This window comes from Acanthochromis polyacanthus, chromosome 20 (genome assembly GCF_021347895.1).
Source record: "Acanthochromis polyacanthus isolate Apoly-LR-REF ecotype Palm Island chromosome 20, KAUST_Apoly_ChrSc, whole genome shotgun sequence".
In the NCBI taxonomy this organism is placed as follows: Eukaryota; Metazoa; Chordata; class Actinopteri; family Pomacentridae; genus Acanthochromis; species Acanthochromis polyacanthus.
In genome coordinates, this window is record NC_067132.1 from 31,949,662 (window position 1) to 31,970,288 (window position 20,627).

General features: G+C 47.5%; 2 protein-coding genes and 2 long non-coding RNA genes across 10 annotated transcripts in view; 3 read left to right on the forward strand and 1 right to left on the reverse strand.

The window, feature by feature from the left end:
* On the reverse strand, nt 1-12,035 carry LOC110960934 (lethal(3)malignant brain tumor-like protein 4). Of its 6 annotated transcripts, XM_051940285.1 has the most exons (18): nt 11,938-12,035; nt 10,831-10,884; nt 9,878-9,963; nt 9,600-9,704; nt 9,015-9,150; nt 8,830-8,921; nt 8,107-8,249; nt 7,829-7,905; nt 7,638-7,723; nt 7,444-7,554; nt 7,234-7,360; nt 6,766-6,865; nt 6,403-6,531; nt 5,767-5,847; nt 2,857-2,930; nt 1,306-1,466; nt 1,112-1,174; nt 1-1,028 (listed from the first exon to the last, which is right to left on the reverse strand). In XM_051940285.1, the coding sequence occupies exons 1-18, from the start codon at nt 12,005-12,007 to the stop codon at nt 732-734; spliced, it is 1,992 nt and encodes a 663-aa protein (XP_051796245.1). In that variant the 5' UTR covers nt 12,008-12,035; the 3' UTR covers nt 1-731. The 6 variants fall into 6 exon arrangements, with proteins under 6 accessions (XP_051796245.1, XP_051796243.1, XP_051796244.1 ...); XM_051940283.1 differs by lacking the exons at nt 9,600-9,704; nt 9,878-9,963; nt 10,831-10,884; nt 11,938-12,035 and having other exon boundaries at nt 8,107-8,921; nt 9,015-9,148; XM_051940284.1 differs by lacking the exons at nt 9,600-9,704; nt 9,878-9,963; nt 10,831-10,884; nt 11,938-12,035 and having other exon boundaries at nt 7,246-7,360; nt 8,107-9,146.
* On the forward strand, nt 5,767-6,387 carry LOC127531287 (uncharacterized). 2 transcript variants are annotated; one of them, XR_007938310.1, is made up of 3 exons: nt 5,767-5,882; nt 5,915-5,994; nt 6,043-6,158. It is a non-coding gene; the product is annotated as an uncharacterized LOC127531287 (long non-coding RNA). The 2 variants fall into 2 exon arrangements; XR_007938311.1 differs by having other exon boundaries at nt 5,837-5,994; nt 6,043-6,122; nt 6,155-6,387.
* The window catches only part of arhgap28 (Rho GTPase activating protein 28), a 16,539-nt gene continuing 7,553 nt past the window's right edge, over nt 11,642-20,627 (forward strand). The window contains 1 exon segment of the mRNA XM_051940289.1: nt 11,642-11,899. Within this exon segment, the coding sequence (XP_051796249.1) occupies nt 11,709-11,899 (191 nt within the window). The 5' untranslated portion in view covers nt 11,642-11,708.
* LOC127531294 (uncharacterized) lies at nt 14,206-16,903 on the forward strand. Its single transcript, XR_007938351.1, has 3 exons — nt 14,206-14,424; nt 14,515-14,649; nt 14,965-16,903. It is a non-coding gene; the product is annotated as an uncharacterized LOC127531294 (long non-coding RNA).

The window sequence follows — 20,627 nt, forward strand, 5'->3', positions numbered from 1 at the left end:
TCAGGACAGACACTTTATTGATGTCATCAAACACTGATAGAAACAGGAAAGGCAAATAGAAAACATTAGGACATCAGCTGTTACCGTGGAAACCTGAGAAACTAGATGTGTGCCCCCTGCTGTTTAACACTGGTCCTGAGCCTGCTGTGACATCACAGAGGGGGAGGAGTCAGCAGGACAGAGGAAATACAATCTCTATTACTGTATAAACTTTAAAATAGAACTCTAGAGACACAGTAGAGAACAATAGAACCAAATTATAAATATAAACTCTGTAATTAAAGCTCCGCCCACCAACCCTGATTCCACTGACTGACACGTCATCAGCCAAGGAGCCTGAAAGGTAGTCCTGAGTCATCACTGATGGGGCGGGGCCAGTGTGACATCATCTCCTGCCTCTCTTCACGCTGACGTGTCATTAGCGTGTCATCGTCATCAGGCACCGCCCCCATCCAGCGGGCTGACCTGTTCAGTCTGAGTGCATCATCACAGCTCTCTGAAGGACTCACCTGGACGAAGCTCCGCCCCCTCAGAAGAAGCACAGCCTGAAATGGAACTCAGGTGTTACAGGTAAAGTAGTAGACTGTAAAGTGACATCACCTGACTGACACCTGAGAGTGGTTGTGACAACACAAACATTGTTCTGATTGGTCTTTGGGTGGAAAACGAAGGACGAGTGTTTGAATGGCGTGGGGGCGGGGCTAACAGTGCGTAGTCACTAGTTGCAGGTGTCAGGTGTCCTTCCCATGTGACTGGTTCCCGTCCTCGCCGTGTGATTGGCTCCCGTCCTCGCCGTGTGATTGGCTCCCGTCCTCGCCGTGTGATTGGCTCCCGTCCTCGCCGTGTGATTGGCTCCCGTCCTCGCCGTGTGATTGGCTCCCATCCTCGCCGTGTGATTGGCTCCCATCCTTGGCGTGTTTGAACATCAGGATGGAGTTGTAAATCTTGAGGGCAGGACCAAGCTTGATAGACATGATCCTGACGATGTCGCGTTGGGTGAGCAGGAGGAAGGCCCGCCCATCGATTTGCTGGGGAGAAGCAAGAACCAATCAGATCACAGCAGCATCGGTATGATGCGACCAAATCTACAGCAACTGATTGGTCGTCTCACCTCGTCTCTGAACTGTTTGGCCTGTTCCTCACAGCCGGGGAGAGACTCGATAAAATCTGACACCTGCAGACAGACAGACAGGTAAAGAGACAGACAGGTCAGACAAACAGGCAGAGAAAGAGACAGACAGGTACAGAGACAGACAGGTGTACATGAAGAGCATGACCAGGTCTAGGCGGTACCCATGGTCCTACCTGCTGGACGCTCCAGTGCTGCACGCTGTGGGCGTGGACTCCTGCAACGGCCGGCAGCAGCTTACGGTGCTGCTCCCAGCAGAGAGACAGGTCCCTGCCAGGCTGGGCAGACAGGGCCGACAGAAAGACAGACTGGTGGAGGGCGGCCTGCAGACCGGGCTCTGCAAAGAGAGACAGACAGGCAGAGACAGACAGGTAGAGACAGACAGGTAGAGACAGACAGGCAGAGAGAGACAGGCAGAGACAGACAGGTAGAGACAGACAGGTAGAGACAGACAGGTAGAGACAGACAGGTAGAGACAGACAGGCAGAGAGAGACAGGCAGAGACAGACAGGTAGAGACAGACAGACTGGTCAGCTCGGTAGCGTCATCAAATAAAAACCATCTTTCATCATCGGTCTCCATGGAGACACCTGTCGCACCCCCCTCAGCAGAGAGACAGGTGTCACGTGACCCTGATCAATCAGCAGCGCTCTGCGGGACCGAGCACAACCGACACTGCAGTTACCATGGCGAGCCGTTTCCATGGAAACAGCAGGCAGACCCAGTGGCTGTTTCCATGGAAACGCAGCGAGGAGAGCCCTCCCACAGCTCTCAAGGCTGCTTCACGGTCGTCGTCATGACAACAGATATGTTCAGAGGGCTACTGGTTAAGGTCATCCGGTCCACAGGGGGGCGCTGACGGACCTGCAACTGTTTGCTCTCTGACAACACCTGAAGCACAAACAGCAGACTGACTCACTGACATGGACCTCCTGACTCAGCTTCACTGCAGAACATCTACACCCTTTATGGAAACATCTCTGATGGCTCCTTCAGCAACAAACATAAACGGTTCAGGAATGGTTCGAGGAGAACAACAACCCGTCTCAGGTGTTCATTTGCTCTCCAGGTTCTCTAGAGCTCAGTCCAGCATCTCTGGGATGTTCTGGACAAACAAGTCCGATCCAATGGAGACCCCACCTCACAACCTGAAGGATCTGCTGATAACATCTCAGATACCACAGCACACCTTCAGGTCTAGTGGGGTCCAGACGAGATAGACACTAGAACATCCTGTAGAGACTAGAACGTCTTGTAGACAACTAGCCGTCGCCAAGGTTACCGCCTAGCCCTGTTCCTGATCTTCATGTACACCTGTCTCTCTACCTGTCTATCTGCCCTGTCTAGAGGAGTCCAGATGCCACAGCACACCTTCAGGTTTCTAGAGGAGTCCAAGTCTGGATGGGTCTCCAACACAACACTTGGAGGAGGTCATAATGTTCTACCTGGCGGGTGTAGATAGACCCGGTCCATGGGTCCAGGACTGAGAAAGTTCTGCTGTTCACAGCTGGACTCTTTGGTTCTTTAATGTTCTACTTTGGAGCTGAATAATAAATGACTGGGGTCGTCAGAGGAAATAAACTGCTGTTCTACACAAGAGTAATCTGATTACTGTGATGTACTCAGTTACAGTCTGTATAAAAAACATAGTGGTTCCTCTAAATGTCTGTTGCTAAGACGACACTACAGGCAGGTGGTTCTACTGATCCAGAACCAGAACACAGTACCTGGGCCCAGAGCTCTGACAGGAAGCTCTTCGTCCTCCTGCTTCACACACAGGAATTTGGTTGGCTGGGACAGTCTGGGGGGCGGAGCCAGAGAGACAAGGAAGATCATCATCATGAACAAAGAAGAAGACCATCGTCTGCAGTTCTACTGGTTCTATTGAGGCTCTACTGGTTCTATTGAGGCTCTGCCGGTTCTATTGAGGCTCTGCCAGTTCTACTGAGGCTCTGCCGGTTCTATTGAGGCTCTGCCGGTTCTATTGAGGCTCTACAGGTTTCTACTGAGGCTCTGCCGGTTCTATTGAGGCTCTGCTGGTTCTATTGAGGCTCTGCTGGTTCTATTGAGGCTCTACTGGTTCTACTGAGGCTCTGCCGGTTCTATTGAGGCTCTACCGGTTCTATTGAGGCTCTACTGGTTCTATTGAGGCTCTGCCGGTTCTACTGAGGCTCTGCCGGTTCTATTGAGGCTCTGCCGGTTCTATTGAGGCTCTGCCGGTTCTATTGAGGCCTCTACCGGTTCTACTGAGGCTCTGCCGGTTCTATTGAGGCTCTGCCGGTTCTATTGAGGCTCTGCCGGTTCTATTGAGGCTCTACCGGTTCTACTGAGGCTCTGCGGTTCTATTGAGGCTCTGCTGGTTCTATTGAGGCTCTGCCGGTTCTACTGAGGCTCTGCCGGTTCTATTGAGGCTCTGCTGGTTCTATTGAGGCTCTGCTGGTTCTATGAGGCTCTACTGGTTCTATTGAGGCTCTGCTGGTTCTATTGAGGCTCTGCCGGTTCTACTGAGGCTCTGCCGGTTCTATTGAGGCTCTGCTGGTTCTACTGAGGCTCTGCTGGTTCTATTGAGGCTCTGCCGGTTCTACTGAGGCTCTGCCGGTTCTATTGAGGCTCTGCTGGTTCTACTGAGGCTCTGCTGGTTCTATTGAGGCTCTGCTGGTTCTATTGAGGCTCTGCTGGTTCTACTGAGGCTCTGCCGGTTCTATTGAGGCTCTACTGGTTCTACTGAGGCTCTGCCGGTTCTATTGAGGCTCTGCTGGTTCTATTGAGGCTCTGCTGGTTCTATTGAGGCTCTGCTGGTTCTATTGAGGCTCTGCTGGTTCTATTGAGGCTTCTACTGGTTCTACTGAGGCTCTGCTGGTTCTACTGAGGCTCTGCCGGTTCTACTGAGGCTTTACCGGTTCTACTGAGGCTCTGCTGGTTCTACTGAGGCTCTGCTGGTTCTATTGAGGCTCTGCTGGTTCTACTGAGGCTCTGCTGGTTCTATTGAGGCTCTACTGGTTCTACTGAGGCTCTGCTGGTTCTATTGAGGCTCTGCTGGTTCTACTGAGGCTCTGCTGGTTCTATTGAGGCTCTGCTGGTTCTACTGAGGCTCTGCTGGTTCCTACTGAGGCTCTGCTGGTTCTATTGAGGCTCTGCTGGTTCTACTGAGGCTCTGCTGGTTCTATTGAGGCTCTACTGGTTCTACTGAGGCTCTGCTGGTTCTATTGAGGCTCTGCTGGTTCTACTGAGGCTCTGCTGGTTCTACTGAGGCTCTACTGGTTCTATTGAGGCTTTACCGGTTCTACTGAGGCTCTGCTGGTTCTACTGAGGCTCTGCTGGTTCTATTGAGGCTCTGCTGGTTCTACTGAGGCTCTGCTGGTTCTACTGAGGCTTTACCGGTTCTACTGAGGCTCTGCTGGTTCTACTGAGGCTCTGCTGGTTCTACTGAGGCTCTACTGGTTCTATTGAGGCTTTACCGGTTCTACTGAGGCTCTGCTGGTTCTACTGAGGCTCTGCTGGTTCTATTGAGGCTCTGCTGGTTCTACTGAGGCTCTGCTGGTTCTACTGAGGCTTTACCGGTTCTACTGAGGCTCTGCTGGTTCTACTGAGGCTCTGCTGGTTCTACTGAGGCTCTGCTGGTTCTACTGAGGCTCTACTGGTTCTATTGAGGCTTTACCGGTTCTATTGAGGCTCTGCTGGTTCTACTGAGGCTCTACTGGTTCTATTGAGGCTCTGCTGGTTCTATTGAGGCTCTGCTGGTTCTACTGAGGCTCTGCCGGTTCTACTGAGGCTCTGCTGGTTCTACTGAGGCTCTGCTGGTTCTATTGAGGCTCTGCTGGTTCTACTGAGGCTCTGCTGGTTCTACTGAGGCTTTACCGGTTCTATTGAGGCTCTGCTGGTTCTACTGAGGCTCTGCTGGTTCTACTGAGGCTCTGCTGGTTCTACTGAGGCTCTGCTGGTTCTATTGAGGCTCTGCTGGTTCTACTGAGGCTCTGCTGTTCTATTGAGGCTCTACTGGTTCTACTGAGGCTCTGCTGGTTCTATTGAGGCTCTACTGGTTCTACTGAGGCTCTGCTGGTTCTATTGAGGCTCTGCTGGTTCTACTGAGGCTTTACCGGTTCTACTGAGGCTCTGCTGGTTCTACTGAGGCTCTGCTGGTTCTACTGAGGCTCTGCTGGTTCTACTGAGGCTCTACTGGTTCTATTGAGGCTTTACCGGTTCTATTGAGGCTCTGCTGGTTCTACTGAGGCTCTACTGGTTCTATTGAGGCTCTGCTGGTTCTATTGAGGCTCTGCTGGTTCTACTGAGGCTCTACTGGTTCTATTGAGGCTTTACCGGTTCTATTGAGGCTCTGCTGGTTCTACTGAGGCTCTACTGGTTCTATTGAGGCTCTGCTGGTTCTATTGAGGCTCTGCTGGTTCTACTGAGGCTCTACTGGTTCTATTGAGGCTTTACCGGTTCTATTGAGGCTCAGCTCCTCCAAATGTTTTTATCATTAAATCGTTCTGTGAAGTGATGAAGCAGCGCACTGAGTTTGTCTTACATAATCCAGTTTATATAAGAGATAATCTACTGCAGCACCCACACAGAGAGACAGACGGGCTGAGAGACAGACGGGCTGAGAGACAGACTGGCCGAGAGCCTGTCTCGCCTACCTGTCGGTCAGTCTTCTTCTCTTTCCCAGAGGAAGCAGCAGTGTCTGGTCTTGGGGCTCCATCTTCACCTCAACACCTCTTCTGTTTAGTAGAGAGACAGATGGAGAGGCAGACAGGTGGAGAGGCAGACAGGTGGAGAGGCAGACAGGTGGAGAGGCAGACAGATGGAGAGGCAGACAGGTGGAGAGGCAGACAGGTGGAGAGGCAGACAGGTGGAGAGGCAGACAGGTGGAGAGGCAGACAGGGGGAGAGGCAGACAGGGGGAGAGGCAGACAGGGGGAGAGGCAGACAGGTGGAGAGGCAGACAGGTGGAGAGGCAGACAGGGGGAGAGGCAGACAGGGGGAGAGGCAGACAGGTGGAGAGGCAGACAGGGGGAGAGGCAGACAGGGGGAGAGGCAGACAGGGGGAGAGGCAGACAGGTACTCAGTCAGTGAGAAGATAAACCACATGAACGATATAACAAAACCTAAATATGTGTGAGTTCTTCTGTAGTGATGGAGACCTGCTGCAACCTGTGTCTCTGACCTGTCTGTCTCTCTGACCTGTCTGTCTCCACTCTTTAGATTCTGTCCTTTAATCTTGTTGTTTTGGCTCTAACTGTCACAACAAACCAAACACCCGGTTACCGTGGTTACCTGTCTGACTGGTTGCCGTGGTAATGCATGGCGACAGGTACGAGGGTGACGACTCGTTCTCCTCCCAGCCTATCAGGAAGCACCACCTCCTTACGCATGTTAATGTCTGAATACGGGCAGCCGAAGGCACTGAGACAGAACAGATTCAGCTAAAACATGACTCAGCAAAAATAGATGAGACAGGTACATGTGGAGAGTGAGACAGGTAACTGTAGGGAGTGAGACAGGTACATCTTGAGAGTGAGACAGGTACATGTGGGGAGTGAGACATGTACATGTGGGGAGTGAGACAGGTACATGTGGGGAGTGAGACAGGTACATGTGGGGAGTGAGACAGGTACATGTGGGGAGTGAGACAGGTACCTGTGGTGTCCGGTGTATTTGGCTCCTTTGATGTGTCCGACTCCTCTACAGCCTGCAGTGGGACAGACTCCCTGAGACGGAGAGGACAGAGGGGACGAACCTGTCTCACACACAGAACACAGTTACTGTTGATCTATGACCTGTCTGTCTGTCTCTCTGACCTGTCTGTCTACCTGTCTGTCTCTTTTACCTGTCTGTCTCTCTGACCTGTCTGTCTACCTGTCTGTCTCTTTTACCTGTCTGTCGACCTGTCTGTCTATCTGTCTGTCTCTTTTACCTGTCTGTCTCTCTGACCTGTCTGTCGACCTGTCTGTCTCTCTGACCTGTCTGTCGACCTGTCTGTCTCTCTGACCTGTCTGTCTACCTGTCTGTCTCTCTGACCTGTCTGTCGACCTGTCTGTCTCTCTGACCTGTCTGTCGACCTGTCTGTCTCTCTGACCTGTCTGTCTACCTGTCTGTCTCTCTGACCTGTCTGTCTACCTGGGGGCGGTTCCAGCGGGTGTCCTGAGCGTTGACACCACCCTACAGGATGCAGGTCGGGGAGGTCGCTGTCACACCAGATGTCAAACTGCGTGGACCAGCCGTCATAATGCACCTGCAGGGAAACACCTGGTTACATCATCGCACGCGTCATGACATCACTCAAGCGCAGGGGCAGGTAAGTGCAGGTAGACGCACCTTCACCCTGTAGTCTTCTCTGTCGGTAATCGTTGCGACGCGGACCAACATGGGGTTCCTCCTGTCCACCGCCTCCAGCCGGTGGTTCACCTGGAAACCGTGTGGCTCTCTCTGGTTGGACAGAGACAGCTGTCAGTCATCACAGGCAGCTTTCTGATTGGACCTGAGTGCTGTCAGTCACTCACTGTCCTCACCAGTGTGAAGGCTGAACTGGGAGCAGCAGTGGAACCAGTCTCCTGCAGGTACTCCTCCCACACAAAGCCCTCTGGGTTCGGGTGACCTGCAGACCACAGTACTCAGAGTACTACAACAAATACTGCATGTATCATTCCTCCAAGTACAAGGTGTATTACTAGAGTACAGGGTGTGTACTAGTACTGCATACCCTGTGGGGCGGTCAGCGGTCGTCCCTGCTCTTCACACCAGCCCACAGGATGGATATAAGGACTGCTGCTGTCACACCTGATTGATCAATAAACAATCAATGCACAATCAGTCTGATACTACAATAACACGAGTACTGACACTGCTACTGATACTTCTGATAGTACTACTGATAGCCGTAGTGGTTGCAATAAGCGTTGTACTAATGGTACTACCTCTGTAAATAGCACAAAAATGAATACTAGTACTTCTATCTGTCTGAACTCCTGTCTGTCTCACCAGTAGTCGTACGTGTCGTCCCAGTTGTCAAAGTGAACCAGGAAGCGGTCTTCGATGACATCAGCAACAGAAGCGACACAGACGAGTCCCGGGTTCTTCCTGTCGACCGCCTCCAGCTTCATCCCCACACGGAACCCACAGCCCTGAGAGACAGACAGGTGTAAACTGTTGGCAGTGAGACAGGTGGACAGACAGACAGGTGGACAGACAGGTGGACAGACAGACAGGTGGACAGACAGACAGACAGGTGGACAGACAGACAGGTGGACAGACAGACAGACTGGTGGACAGACAGACAGACAGGTGGACAGACAGACAGGTGGACAGACAGACAGACTGGTGGACAGACACACAGGTGGACAGACAGACAGACGAACAGACAGACAGACAGGTGGACAGACAGACAGACGAACAGACAGACAGACAGGTGGACAGACAGACAGGTGGACAGACAGACAGACAGACAGACAGGTGGACAGACAGACAGGTGGACAGACAGACAGACTGGTGGACAGACAGACTGGTGGACAGACAGACAGGTGGACAGACAGACAGACAGGTGGACAGACAGACAGACTGGTGGACAGACAGACAGGTGGACAGACAGACAGACAGGTGGACAGACAGACAGGTGGACAGACAGACAGGTGGACAGACAGACTGGTGGACAGACAGACAGGTGGACAGACAGACAGACGAACAGACAGACAGGTGTATACTGACTGCAGTGAGACAGGTGAACAGGGTGGGCAGAGCAGCATGAGAGCCTGTGGACTGAAGATAACGCTGCCAGTCAAAGTCTGTCTCACTGTGACCTGCAGGCAGACAGACAGACAGACAGACAGGCGGGTGGATGAGGTCACCTGAGCCCTGTGTTACCTGTGGGGGGCGTGGCTACCTGAGCTCACCTCTGGGTGGGTGGAGCTTGTGTTTGTGTTCTGTACACCATCCGGCCGGCCGGATGTCTGCTGAGTCAGCGTTTACCCAGAAGTCATAGCACTCCGAGTAGCCGTCGATATGGAGACGCAGCCGGCAGCCAATCACCTGAGAGACAGACAGATGCTCACCTGACTGACCTGACACAGGTGTGTGTGTGTGTGTGTGTGTGTGTGTGTGTGTGTGTGTGTGTGTGTGTGTGTGTGTGTGTGTGTGTGTGTGTGTGTGTGTGTGTGTGTGTGTGTGTGTGTGTGTACTTGTTTCTGCTATACCGGTGGGGACTTTGACCTGACTATTTGCTATAAAGGTGGGGACTTGTCTTACGGTGGGGACCTAAAATGAGGTCCCCACGGGTGGCAACACCGTTTTCTTGGCCATATTGTTGTTAATGAAAAATGTAAAAGTGCAAAAACGTTTGTTTAGGGTTAGGCATTGATTTGGTGATGGTTAAGGTTAGGGTTAGGGTTAGGAGTTAGATATGAATGGGAGTCAATGGTAAGTCCCCACCGGTATAGAAAAACAAACATGTGTGTGTGTGTGTGTGTGTGTGTGGTTACCTCGGCAACGGTCAGCACACAGAACATGGAAGGATGCAGCGGGTCGATGCCTTCCAGCTTCATTCCAACCCTGAAACCAGTTCTCCTACTGGGAAAGGACTGGGACTGACAGACAGACAGGCAGACAGACAGGTCACATAATCTCATAAAATCCACTGTCCACGTGAATAATGTTGACAGAAGGGACTAGTCAGTCTGCACTAGTCAGTACTAGTTAGTTGTAATCAGTAATAGTTAGTCGTAGTCAGTACCAGTCAGCAGTAGTCAGTACTAGTTACCTGTGTGAACAGAGTGGGCGGAGCAGCTTCAGCTTTCTGCTCGTTCAGGTACTGCTGCCAGGACCACGACCTCCTCTTCACACTCACTGAGGATCAACACACAGCAGCCAATCACATCGCTGCTCTCAGGGCTAGCTGCTCTCAGCCAATCACAGTGAAGCATGACCACGTGACACAGAGGCACCAATGACAGCACTGATTCCCCTGGTTTAAAGACGTGACAGTGGAGACATCGTCGATCACACCTGTCTGTCATCCGTCTCCATAGCAACCTCCAACCATTTTTTGGCTGTTGCTCAGCAGCAGCATCTGTCACAATGACTGGATGTTGGACTGGTTCTAGACTTTCTTGGGACTGGTTTATGTTTAGTTTCAGTCTTGGTTCTGGATGTGGTTTAAAGTTGGTTCAGGATTTATTGTCCTCTGGTTCTGGTCCTAGATGAGGACTGGGTTCAGACAGTCTTGGACTTTATTTAACCCCAAGAACACCAAACCTACCACCAAGCATGGAGGTGGCAGTATCATGCTCTGTGGAACTGGAGCTTTCCACAAAGTAAATGGAATAATGAAGAAGTAGGATCATCTCCACGTTCTTCAGGAGAACCTAAGACCATCAGCAGAAGGTTGATCTTGGACACAGTTGGATGTTTCAACCAGACAATGAGTCCAAACACACATCAGACGCGGGAAAGAATTGGTTTCATCAGGCTGGAATGGAGGTTCTAGACTGGTCTCCCCAAAGTCCTGACTTAGATCCATCAAGAACCTGAAGAACCAAGTCAGAAAGACCACACATTTAGTGGAAGGGCACCAGAATTGGTGCCCTTCCACTAAATGTGTGGTCTTTCTGCCTCAGACTTCAGTCAGATAAACTGAAAGTATAATGATACTACCACCTCCATGCCTGACGGAGCCAAAGATATCATTTGTCCAGGTGTGTACAGGTGTGATACCTTGAGTGCTGCTGACTTTGTTCTTCATTCCCTTGTCTTCTTTGGTTTTCTCTCCTGTTCAGACACAAAGGTAAGGCCATGTTGGTAAAACTTTTAGTAGAGAAGGCCACGCCCCCCTGACAGCTCATTGGACAGAACAGAGCTGACTATAGATAGACTATAAATAGATACATAGATAGAGTTATAGAAATATCTTCTTTTCAAGGTTGAACCTGGGAAATGTTCTGTTCCACATACATCCAGATGTTCTCCATGTAGAACATCCGGCTGGACGGTTTCTAAAGTGTTAGAACCATAGATGAGGTTAGCTGGAACGTTTCATTAGAGATGTTCTATTTATTTATTCTGTCTAACTTTAATCCATCCAGCAAACAGGAGGATTAAAGAACGTTCTTCCTTCATAGAACCGGATGACGGAGTTCCGTTCTCTGGTCAGGATGACTGGGTTTGGGAGAACATCATTAATGCCAACATTTTCAGAACGAAAACGGAGGGAAAATGCCTGGAGATCGGTTCTTATCTGACTTTACTGCAGACCAGACTGGATGTGGAACGAGAACCAGACGGATGTAGAACCTCAGCAGAACCTCAGTAGAACCTCTGTAGGTATAAACTCTGAACGCTGCAGCTTCAATATAACCCAATAGCCAATCACTCTGGATCAGTAACTAATAACCAATCACTACTGTGGCCCCTCACTGAACCTGGCTCTGACGAGATCACCTGGAGTTTGCGGGGGGCGGGGCTAGACGGAGCTGGACGCCTATTGGCTGGTAGCGCTGTCCGTCTCGCTGCCTGCAGCTCTGATTGGCTGCTGCGGCGGGGGGATTCTCTGCGGGGTGGCATGGAAAGGAAACAAGTTTCCGACCGACAACCGAATGGGACCTTTAATCCACCGCCGGGGACGAGCGAGCGGGAGCGTGCCGCCGCTCGGTGCCACCACGGGGACCCGCGGCCCTGTGTGCGGTCGCGCAGCCTCACGGAGCGATCGAGGCGCAGCGCGGAGCCGCAGAGCGCAGCCGCCGCTCGGACACACGCACCGCCGACTGGAACCCGCCGGAACCGACCGGTACTGGCACCAAAACCGGAGCTCAGAGCGAAACTTACCGACTGTGATGATCCACTGCTGACACACCGAACAACACGGAAGTACCGAAGCTCCGAGCACACTGCGCATGCTCCTGGAGGGGGAGGGGGAGGGGAAGGAGGAGGGAGGGGGTTAGAGAGAAACACACAGTGACACAAACATACACACAACATACAAAAAACACACAAACATGTATAAAAACACACAAAACATACATAAAACATTACATTAAAAAACACAAAAAATACATAAAACAGACAAAACACATTAAAATTACAAAAATCACACAAAACATACATAAAAACACAAAATCATGTATAAAAACACACAAAACATACATAAAAACAGACAAAACACACAAAAATTACAAAATCACAAAGCATACAAAAAACACACAAAACATACATAAAAGTTACAAAAAACACACAAACATACTTAAAACATAAAAAACACACAAAATATACATAAAGACACACAAAAATACATAAAAACACAAAACATACGCAACAGACACAAGAAGTACATAAAAACATACACAAAAATACAAAACATACATTAAAACACAAAAATAAACTAGACAAACATAAAAACAAACATACACAAAAAATACCCTAAAATATCTTTAAACACACAGAATACACAAAGTACAACCTGGAGAACAGTTCCTGAGAGAACCTAAAAAGTCCTTTAGATTACCGTTTATTTACTGTTATTAACCCTCAAGTGACCAAGCTGTTCTAGTGACTAAAATAACTGACTGGGCTCATTTATGACCCACTATATGTTACACAGGAATACGTCTGCTTTAGTGCCTCTTTTTGTGCTTTCTTACCTATTCCACTCCACTGCATTTTAAGATGGATATTTTAAAGTAACCTCCTGTAATTATTCATGGATTTTAATCATTTTTGACTCAGAGCTAAAGTAAAACCAGATGAACAACATGATGCATTGTAAGAACACAGTAACATTTATTTAGACATGCTTTGTCTGCCACTTCTGTTAAAACTTTATTCCTTTTGTTTCCTCAATAGTAAATCAAAAGTACATAAAAACAAAATCTACACAAACATCTTATCTGTATGTGTGCGATGTAACATGCAGAGAAGTATTTAGATTAGGGGCGGCTGTGGCTCAGACACTTTACCCACCTGAGCTCCAGTGCTGCCACTTCCACTGGTGTATGAATGTGTATGCTGTGTAATGTTGGTGGTGGTCAGAGGGGTTGTAGGAGTGGATTGGCAGCCAGTCAGTCTGCCCCAGGGCAGCTGTGGCTAAAAATGTAGGTCTGCCAGCTATAGTGCAAAACACTGAAATATAGCGATTAGAGGTAGAAATAAATAAATAAAACTAAGGCCTACAATAGTGAAAAACCTACACATCTTTCTGGGTCATAAGTGACCCCAGACAAGTTTCCATTATCCTTGTCACACCAGTTGGCCGATCTCTACAAAAAACTATGAGCAGCTGTAGGACAAGTAGATTAAATTCATGGTAGGAAACATTTTTCAGATAAAAGATATAAAAAAGGCAAATATAATGATATGGCTGGGGTCATAAATGACAACACTCAGTCGCTTGAGGGTTAAAGGTTCTCTGAAGGCTTGAGAAAGAAGAACTGTTCTGAAAGGAACCTCTTGCTAAAAGGTTCTCTGTGGTTCTGCAGCGTCACAGTGAGGAACCATCTTTGGTTCCAGGTAGAACCCGTGTGGTTGAGAGTGAGGAACCATCTTTGGTTCCAGGTAGAACCCGTGTGGTTGAGAGTGAGGAACCATCTTTGGTTCCAGGTAGAACCCGTGTGGTTGAGAGTGAGGAACCACCTTTGGTTCCAGGTAGAACCCGTGTGGTTGAGAGTGAGGAAACCTCTTTGGTTCCAGGTAGAACCCGTGTGGTTGAGATTGAGGAACCATCTTTGGTTCCAGGTAGAACCCGTGTGGTTGAGATTGAGGAACCATCTTTGGTTCCAGGTAGAACCCGTGTGGTTGAGAGTGAGGAACCATCTTTGGTTCCAGGTAGAACCCGTGTGGTTGAGATTGAGGAACCATCTTTGGTTCCAGGTAGAACCCGTGTGGTTGAGATTGAGGAACCATCTTTGGTTCCAGGTAAAACCCGTGTGGTTGAGATTGAGGAACCATCTTTGGTTCCAGGTAGAACCCGTGTGGTTGAGAGTGAGGAACCATCTTTGGTTCTCGGTAGAACCCGTGTGGTTGAGAGTGAGGAACCATCTTTGATTCTAGGTAGAACCCGTGTGGTTGAGAGTGAGGAACCATCTTTGGTTCCAGGTCGAACCCGTGTGGTTGAGAGTGAGGAACCGTCTTTGGTTCTCGGTAGAACCCGTGTGGTTGAGAGTGAGGAACCATCTTTGGTTCTCGGTAGAACCCGTGTGGTTGAGAGTGAGGAACCATCTTTGATTCTAGGTAGAACCCGTGTGGTTGAGAGTGAGGAACCATCTTTGGTTCCAGGTAGAACCCGTGTGGTTGAGAGTGAGGAACCATCTTTGGTTCTCGGTAGAACCCGTGTGGTTGAGAGTGAGGAACCATCTTTGATTCTCGGTAGAACCCGTGTGGTTGAGAGTGAGGAACCATCTTTGGTTCCAGGTAGAACCCGTGTGGTTGAGAGTGAGGAACCATCTTTGGTTCTCGGTAGAACCCGTGTGGTTGAGAGTGAGGAACCATCTTTGATTCTAGGTAGAACCCGTGTGGTTGAGAGTGAGGAACCATCTTTGGTTCCAGGTAGAACCCGTGTGGTTGAGAGTGAGGAACCATCTTTGGTTCTCGGTAGAACCCGTGTGGTTGAGAGTGAGGAACCATCTTTGGTTCCAGGTAGAACCCGTGTGGTTGAGAGTGAGGAACCATCTTTGGTTCTAGGTAGAACCCGTGTGGTTGAGAGTGAGGAACCATCTTTGATTCTCGGTAGAACCCGTGTGGTTGAGAGTGAGGAACCATCTTTGGTTCTAGGTAGAACCCGTGTGGTTGAGAGTGAGGAACCATCTTTGGTTCTCGGTAGAACCCGTGTGGTTGAGATTGAGGAACCATCTTTGGTTCTAGGTAGAACCCGTGTGGTTGAGAGTGAGGAACCATCTTTGGTTCTAGGTAGAACCCGTGTGGTTGAGAGTGAGGAACCATCTTTGGTTCTAGGTAGAACCCGTGTGGTTGAGAGTGAGGAACCATCTTTGATTCTCGGTAGAACCCGTGTGGTTGAGAGTGAGGAACCATCTTTGGTTCAATTCAATTCAATTCAATTCAATTTTATTTCTATAGCGTCAATTACAGTCAAATCGTCTCAAGACGCTTTACAGAACCCATATGCCTGACCCCCAGAGCAGTCCAAAGGAGACAGTGGCAAGAAAACACCCTTTTAACAGGGAAGAAACCTCGAGCAGAACCCGGCTCTATATAGGGGGGACCCATCTGCCTGCTGGCCGGGCGGGTTGAGGAGGACAGAAGAGGGCAAGGGGGAGGGATGGGAGAAGAGGGAGGGGTGGGAAAGCAAGGAAAACACAACACACATTTGGATACATGTATGACAGTATATGTGACACAGACAAAGTATAAGCTAACATTGAAAACTGACTCATAGTTTACTCTTATGATGTACGGCTCTGACATTAAACATACTCCATATATAGCTAGCAGTAAAATTCAAACAGTATGTAAGTTAGCATAACAGTATAGTGAAGGCGATGCAGAGTTGACTGGTGGAAAAAGGGAGTTGGAAGCAGAGGGCTGGAGGAAGGTCAGCAGCAGCATCCCACAGTGGACATGATGGAGACTGGACCAGCTGGTGGAACATCAACCACAGATCTGAAGCATCCAGCTCTGGGACCAGGGACACTCAGAGAAATAACACAGGGGGAAACAGAGTGAATGTACTGCAATAACGGTATACATATTAAATGTAAAGGTAGACAGAGAAGGGCTCAGTGCATCAAGAGAAGTCCCCCAGCAGCCTATAGGCCTATAGCAGCATGACTAGAGGCAGAACGAAGGGACGTCCAAGAGGGAGTCAGCTGTGCAATGAAGACACAAGCCGAACCCCTGTGGGTCACCCAGTCAGCCCCAACTATAAGATTTGTCAAAAAGGAACGTTTTAAGCCTGGTCTTAAAAATAGAGAGGGTGTCTGCCTCCAGAACCCAAACTGGGAGCAGGTTCCACAGGAGAGGAGCTGATAACTGAAGGCTCTGCCTCCCATTCTACTTTTAGAAATTCTAGGAACAACAAGTAAGCCTGCAGTTTGAGAGCAAAGAGTTCTACTAGGATAATAAGGTACTATCAGATCTTTAAGATATGATGGAGATTGGTTATTAAGAGCTTTATATGTCAGAAGAAGGATTTTAAATTCTATTCTGGATTTAACAGGAAGCCAGTGAAGAGAAGCAAGTACAGGGGAAATATGATCTCTTTTGCTAACTCCTGTCAGTACTCTCGCAGCAGCGTTTTGGATCAACTGTAGATGTTTGAGAGAACTATTTGGACAACCCGATAATAAGGAATTGCAATAGTCAAGCCTGGAAGTAACAAAAGCATGAACTAATTTTTCTGCATCACTCTGAGACAGAATGTTCCTGATTTTTACAATATTACGCAGGTGAAAAAAGGAAGTCCTACAGACTTGCTTTATGTGTGAGTTAAAGGACATGTCCTGGTCAAAAATAACTCCAAGATTCCTCACAGTAGTACTGGAGGCCAATGTGATGCCATCCAGAGTAACTATTTGCTTTGAAAGCGAGTTTCTAAGATGTTTGGGGCCAAATACAATGACTTCAGTTTTGTCTGAATTTAGCAGTAGGAAGTTAAAAGTCATCCAGGTTTTAATGTCCTTAAGACAATCTTGCAGTCTAGCTAACTGATCAGTTTCATCTGGCTTCATAGATAAATACAATTGTGTGTCATCTGCATAACAATGGAAGTTAATACAATGCTTCCTAATAATATTGCCTAAAGGAAGCATGTATAATGTGAAAAGTATCGGTCCTAAGACAGAACCCTGAGGAACTCCATGATTAACTTTAGTATGCTCAGAAGAGTTATTGTTGACATGCACAAACTGGAACCTATCTGATAAGTAGGATTTAAACCAGTCCAGTGCTGTCCCTTTAATGCCAATTGAATGTTCTAGACACTGTAATAAAATGTTGTGGTCGATTGTGTCAAATGCTGCACTAAGATCTAACAAAACAAGTATAGAGACTAGTCCATTATCTGATGCTATGAGAAGGTCATTAGTAACTTTCACGAGAGCTGTTTCTGTGCTATGATGCACTCTGAAGCCTGACTGAAACATTTCAAACAAATTATTCCTTTGTAAGTGTTCACATAATTGATTTGCAACTGTTCTTTCCAGAATTTTAGAGAGAAATGGTAGGTTGGATATCGGTCTATAGTTAGCTAACACATCTGGATCTAAAGTGGGCTTTTTAAGCAAAGGTTTGATGACAGCAACCTTAAAAGCCTGTGGTACATAGCCTGTTACTAGAGAGAGATTAATCAGATCTAACATTGAAGAATTAATTAAAGGTAAAATCTCCTTGAAGAGTCTAGTTGGGATAGGATCTAAAAGACATGTTGATGGTTTGGATGTAGAAACTGTTGAAATGAGTTCAGAGAGACATATAGGAGTGAAGAATTCTAAAGATTCATCAGGTCTAACAGCCAATTCAAAAGCATCTGTGACATTTGTAGGAAGGGCCAGATTAATTTTATCTCTAATCAGAACTATTTTATGTGTAAAGAAGCTCATGAAGTCGTTACTGGTTAAAGCTAAAGGATTACAAGGTTCAACAGAGCTCTGACTCTTTGTCAGCCTGGCTACAGTGCTAAAGAGAAACCTAGGGTTGTTCTTGTTCTCATCTATTAAAGATGAATAATAAGTTGTCCTGGCATTATGAAGAGCTTTTTTATAGATTACTAGACTATTTTTCCAAGCCACATACACTACCTCTGAATTAGTGGAATACCACTTTCTTTCCAGCTTTCGGGATGCCTGCTTTAAAGTCCACAGCTGGAATTATACCAAGGAGCAAGTCTTCTCTGAGATAGAACTTTCTTTTTTACAGGTGCAACACTATCAAGAGTTGTACGCAGTGAGGCTGAAGCATTATTAACATAATAATCCACTTCTGTGGGGGTAAAATAATAATAATTGCCTTCTGATTTATCAGTAAATGTTGCTGAAGTAAACAGTGAGGGTATTATTTCCTTAAATTTAGATACTGAATTGTCAGACAAACACCTACTGTAATGATATTTGTTCTCAGCTGCTAAACAATCCTTTACTTTAAATTGAAATGTTATCATAAAATGGTCAGAAAGAAGAGGGTTCTGGGGAAATACTGTTAACTCTTCAATTTCTAAGCCATAAGTCAGGACAAGGTCAAGAGTGTGATTAAAACTATGAGTTGGTTTATTTACATGTTGAGAAAACCCAATTGAGTCTAATAATGAATTAAAAGCTGTTGTAAGGCTGTCGCTGTCTACGTCAACATGAATGTTAAAGTCACCCACAATAATAACTTTGTCTGAACTGAGCACTAATTCAGATAAAAAGTCTGAGAATTGAGATAAAAACTCAGAATAAGGAGCAGGAGGACGATATATAACAACAAATAAAACTGGTTTCTGAGCTTTCAGATTTGGATGAGAGAGACTAAGAGTGAGATTTTCAAATGAGCTGTAATCAGGTTTAGGCCTCTGGTTCAATTTTAAACTAGAATGGTAGATTGCTGCGGGTTCTAGGTAGAACCCGTGTTGTTGAGAGTGAAGAACCATCTTTGGTTCCTGGTAGAACCCGTGTTGTTGAGAGTGAAGAACCATCTTTGGTTCCTGGTAGAACCCGTGTGGTTGAGAGTGAAGAACCATCTTTGGTTCTAGGTAGAACCCGTGTTGTTGAGAGTCTGGCTCCTCCCACCAGGTTCCTCCTGTCTGCTGTCAGATCTTCATCAGCAGCCGGACTGAGGGGAGGTGAGTCTTTGTTCTGATCATTTTCTGATAGAACGTATTGGTCACTGATCAAAGATCGATTCTCCTTTATTAGTGAGATCCTGACAGAACCTCCTGGTGGTTCTATTACTGCACTGATTAATACTTCACTCATTTTCCCCATATAGTCAAAAATGGTCTAAAGGATCAGAAATATGACAATCTGCTACAACAGGGGTGTCCAACATGAGGCCCGTGGTCCAAAAGTGGTCCTCCAGAGGGTCCAATCCGGTCCTCAAAGTGTAAAGATTCCAGAGAAGACATTAACTGCAGATTGTAAATTAGTAAAACTATAAATTTAAAATCATTTCTAGAGCATGACAAGTTGTTTGGATCAAAAAGTAAAATACCAGATTGTTCTTTGTTCTTTTGTCATTTTGTGTCTTGATTTGGTTGTTTTTTGTCAGATTTTTGTACCTTTGCGTTTCACTATATTTGTTGTTTTGTGCAGCGTTTCTGAAGTTTTGTTTTTTTCTCGCTTGTGTTGTTGGTTTACTTTTTTGTCGTTTTGCTTCTCCTTTTGTGTCTTTCTTTGTGTCCTTTGTTAATTTTTTTGCCGCTTTGGAACTTGTTTGTCAAACTTTGTCTCTTTTTTGTTTTGTTTCATGTTGTTTGTTAATGGCCATTTGTAAATTTGGAGGGAGTAGTTTAGTTGTTTCTGATCATTGTGTTGTTGAACGTCCAACAACACAATGATCACAAGCAACTAAACTCAAACTCAGTCACACAAGTTGGAACGTTGCTGAACCACCAAACCATTTCATCTTTCATAAAACTGTAAAAACACAAAGAACCAACAGATCTGGAACCTTCTGAAGGTCCATGAGCTTCTCATGTGACATTCCACTGCGAATCTCTACAAATAAATGTTTCCACAGATTCTGTAAAACCAGAACCTTCCTCCTCCGGATTCTGGTTCTTTAACGTCTCTGCAGGAATAACCAGGTCAGATTACCATCTGAGGACCCGAGTGAAAACACTTAGCTCCGACGCTCTGATTGGCCGGAAGCGTCCATTTCCTCCTAATGGACCCACAGCAGTGGTTAGCATTAGCCTGCGCCCCCCACTCTGTCCTCCTCTGGGAACCAAAGCCATTAGTCTGAGGTTCCCTGATCAATATGCTGGGAGAGGTCCACTTCCTTCACACGCTTCATCAATATTTGATGTGAGCTCAGCTTCATCCTCCAACAACCACAAACCAGAAACATAAAGTCCACAGACATGAGCTCAGGGTCCACACCTTCAAACGCCTTCAACCACCTTCAAACGCCTTCGACCGCCTTCAAACGCCTTCGACCGCCTTCAAACGCCTTCGACCGCCTTCGACCGCCTTCAAACGCCTTCAAACACCTTCAAACTGCCTTCAAATGCCTTCGACCGCCTTCAAACGCCTTCGACCGCCTTCAAACGCCTTCGACCGCCTTCGACCGCCTTCAAACGCCTTCAAACACCTTCAAACACCTTCAAACTGCCTTCAAACTGCCTTCAAATGCCTTCGACCGCCTTCAAACGCCTTCGACCGCCTTCGACCGCCTTCAAACACCTTCGACCGCCTTCAAACGCCTTCGACCGCCTTCAAACGCTTTCGACCGCCTTCAAACACCTTCGACCGCCTTCAAACACCTTCGACCGCCTTCAAACGCTTTCGACCGCCTTCAAACGCCTTCAACTGTCTTCAAACGCATTCAACCGCATTCAACCGTCTTCAAACTCCTTCAACCACCTTCAAACG

What these genes read in the sequence shown, in the direction of transcription:
- LOC110960934 (XM_051940283.1), bottom strand. Translation starts at nt 8,867, where the DNA reads ATGCTGCTCTGCCCACCCTGTTCACCTGTCTCACTGCAGTCAGTATAC. An exon ending in GCCCCCAGGTAGACAGACAG is followed by an intron (nt 6,866 to 7,233) that starts GTCAGAGAGACA and finishes TGTGTGAGACAG; the next exon opens with GTTCGTCCCCTCTGTCCTCT. An exon ending in CCAAACAGTTCAGAGACGAG is followed by an intron (nt 1,029 to 1,111) that starts GTGAGACGACCA and finishes GCTTCTCCCCAG; the next exon opens with CAAATCGATGGGCGGGCCTT.